We start from the raw sequence: 3,377 nt of genomic DNA on the forward strand, positions 1-3,377 counted from the left end.
TGTCTTGGAATGGTATGAACATTTCAATTTATGCCACAAATCCTTGCAATAATAAGAATAGAGTTCTCTTCCATCAAATCGAATCCAAGCAGCCCGGGCACAACATAAATACAAGTTGACATCAACTATATATGCATTTATGACATTAAGACGAATTATTATTGAATGGTGATATTGAACAATTATTTGTCAAACCGATTTGCAAAAGAGCAAACAGCCGGTCGACACGGTGACGCCAAACGCAAAGAGCTCCCCATAATCCACACTCCCTAGCCAGACCAACAAGTGGCCGGAGCCGGAGATCTGGCCTGGCTTCCTCCCCCTGGTCTCACCTCTCTCCTCCCCAGCGGCAGCTCCCCCTCTACTAAAACGTGGGCATTAACAAGGACCCCCCCCCCCCCCCGCCCCCCCTGGCCGGAGTCGGAGATCTGGCCTGGCTTCCTCCCCCTGGTCTCACCTCTCTCCTCCCCAGCGACAGCTCCCCCTCTACTAAAACGTGGGCATTAACAAGGACCCCCGCCCCCCCCCCCCCCCCCGCCCCACCTGGCCGGAGTCGGAGATCTGGCCTAGCTTCCTCCCCCTGGTCTCACCTCTCTCCTCCCCAGCGGCAGCTCCCCCTCTACTAAAACGTGGGCATTAACAAGGACCCCCCCCCCCCCCCTGGCCGGAGTCGGAGATCTGGCCTGGCTTCCTCCCCGTGGTCTGCCGACCTCGCACCGGCCCCTCCCCCTCTACCGTACCCTCATACTATATCCCACGCATATATATACATATATATATCGCCGAATAGTGTGCACAGTCTCTCCCATGCTCTCTCTCTCTCAAGTCGTAGGTGCCCTCTCCGTAGTACCACTCACTGGAAAGAATTCTTGTTGCAAGTACTGGAAACACCATGATCTGTTTTTACATGCTGTGGTTAGCGGCGTGCTGCCTCCTCCTCCTCCTGTACAGCGTCCGATTCAGCAGGTCCGGCTGCAGCCATGGCAGCGGGCCCAGGAGCTACCCAGTGATCGGGTGCCTGGTCGCCTTCTACCAGAACCGGTGGCGGCTGCTGGACTGGTACACTGAGCTGCTGGCGGCGTCGCCGACGCAGACGATCGTGGTGGACCGGCTGGGCGCGCGGCGGACCGTGGTGACAGCGAACCCGGCCAACGTGGAGCACATCCTCAAGAGTAACTTCGGCAACTACCCCAAGGGGAAGCCCTTCACCGACATCCTCGGCGACCTGCTGGGCACGGGGATCTTCAACGTCGACGGCGAGCTGTGGTACGCGCAGCGGAAGCTGGTGAGCCACGAGTTCTCGGCGCGCGCGCTCCGGAACCTGGAGTTCGCCGTGCTCGAGGACGAGGCGCGGGAGCGGCTCGTCCCCGCGCTGTCCCTGGCCGTGGCGCGGGGCGACGCCGCCGTGGTTGACATGCAGGACCTGCTCCGCCGCTTCTCCTTCGACGTCATCTGCCGTGTGTCCCTGGGCGTTGACCCCGGGTGCCTGGACCCGGCATTGCCCGAGGCGCCCAGGCTGGCCGCGGCGTTCGACGCGGCGTCCGGGATCATCGCCAGGCGAGGCGCCGCGGCCGTGGCCGCCGTGTGGAAGGCGAAGCGCGCGCTGGACGTGGGCTCCGAGCGCCGGCTGCGCGAGGAGATCAGGGTCATCCACGAGGCCGTCATGGACCTCATCCACATCCGCAAGAAGGAGCGCGGCCTGCAGCAGGCGCAGGAGGTCAACGCCGGCGGGCGGAGGAGCGACCTGCTGTCGCGGATGATCGAATGCGGGTACCCGGACGAGGCGATCCGCGACATGGTGATCAGCTTTATCATGGCCGGCCGCGACACCACGTCGTCGGCGCTGACGTGGTTCTTCTGGCTGCTCACCCGCCACCGCGACGTGGAGCGGGAGGTCCTGCGGGACATCACCACGGCCACGGGCGGCCACGCCGCGGGCGGTCAGGGCAAGATGCGCGTGCTCCACGCGGCGCTGTGCGAGACGATGCGTCTGTACCCGCCCGTGGCGTGGGACTCGAAGCACACGGCGGCGGGGGACGTGCTCCCCGACGGCACCCGCGTGGAGCGCGGCGACCGCGTCACCTACTTCCAGTACGGGATGGGGCGGATGGAGTCCATCTGGGGCGCCGACGCCGCGGACTTCAGCCTGCAGCGCTGGCTGTCCCTGCCGGAGGACAACGCGACCCCCGCCGCGGTGGCCGGCATGTCGCCGTTCAAGTACCCGGTGTTCCAGGCGGGCCCGCGGACGTGCCTGGGCAAGGAGATGGCCTTCGTGCAGATGAAGTTCGTAGCCAGCACCGTGCTCCGAAGGTTCGAGCTCGTCCCCCTCGACGAGGGCCGCGTGCCGGTGTTCCTGCCGCTGATGACGGCGCACATGGCCGGCGGGCTCAACGTGACGGTGAGGAGCAGAGGCGGCGAACCTACCATTGCCACCGCTGCGGCGTCGTCTGGGAATTCGAATTGACTATTCTCCTCTCGATGCATCCCATCCCCAGCCAGTAAAATATTTAACCCTCCTCATGTAAGTATGACAAATTGGAATCAGGATTGTTTAGTTCCTACTATATACTACTCCATTATAATTACAGACAAATTCATGAGGACTTCCCGCCACGTACTTTTTTTCCTGCTTATTACAGACAGCAGTGTACACTTTTGTACGATATGGATCATGATCATATGAAAGAGATACACAGCAAAAAGCATACATATTTGCAGCTATCCAGCAAAGATACGCCCTATATAATAACAATAAGCCATTATTTCTGTTAACAAACAATCAATTGTATCTATCTTATCAATCAATATATACAAATATAAATATGTTGTCCACATCATGAATTGGATGGATCATGCCGGTGTAAGATCAACTTCGAGAAGACGTAACAAGTTTGCTGATCATGGCAATTGGCAAGCATGATGAATAATATGGAGTATATTTCGCTCATCGCTCTGGTAGTAGACAACGACTACTCCGATCCAACACGTTTTATTTATTTATTTATAAAATAAAAACATATATATATATACAACGACTACTCCGATCCAACACGTTTTATTTATTTATTTATAAAATAAAAACATATATATATATATATATATATATATATATATATATATATATATATATATATCTATATCTTATTTCTACCCCCACAAGGTTCAATACCTACTACTACCGCTTACTACGCTACGCATGCAGGAATTGGCATCAAATCAAATTCTTATAAATTACTAAACACGGGTCTTCAAATCAAATTAAATCAAACTTGCCCGAAAACGTTGGCATCGGTCTTGAGAAATGTGTTTCACCTACTAGCTAGTAATATACCTATTTTTTATGGGGGCCGGGACAAACTGGACTTTTGCGGAGGCCT

The 3,377-nt window shown here is 55.9% G+C and overlaps 1 protein-coding gene across 1 annotated transcript; it reads left to right on the top strand.

Moving 5' to 3' along the window:
- The first annotated feature begins 677 nt into the window (after positions 1-677).
- Positions 678-2,785, top strand: LOC136481896 (cytochrome P450 94B3-like). Its single transcript, XM_066479178.1, has one exon. It carries the CDS (start codon positions 893-895, stop codon positions 2,462-2,464), a length of 1,572 nt encoding a protein of 523 aa, XP_066335275.1. The 5' UTR covers positions 678-892; the 3' UTR covers positions 2,465-2,785.
- Positions 2,786-3,377: the final 592 nt, after the last annotated feature.

This window comes from Miscanthus floridulus, chromosome 9 (assembly GCF_019320115.1).
Source record: "Miscanthus floridulus cultivar M001 chromosome 9, ASM1932011v1, whole genome shotgun sequence".
NCBI classification, from domain to species: Eukaryota; Viridiplantae; Streptophyta; class Magnoliopsida; order Poales; family Poaceae; genus Miscanthus; species Miscanthus floridulus.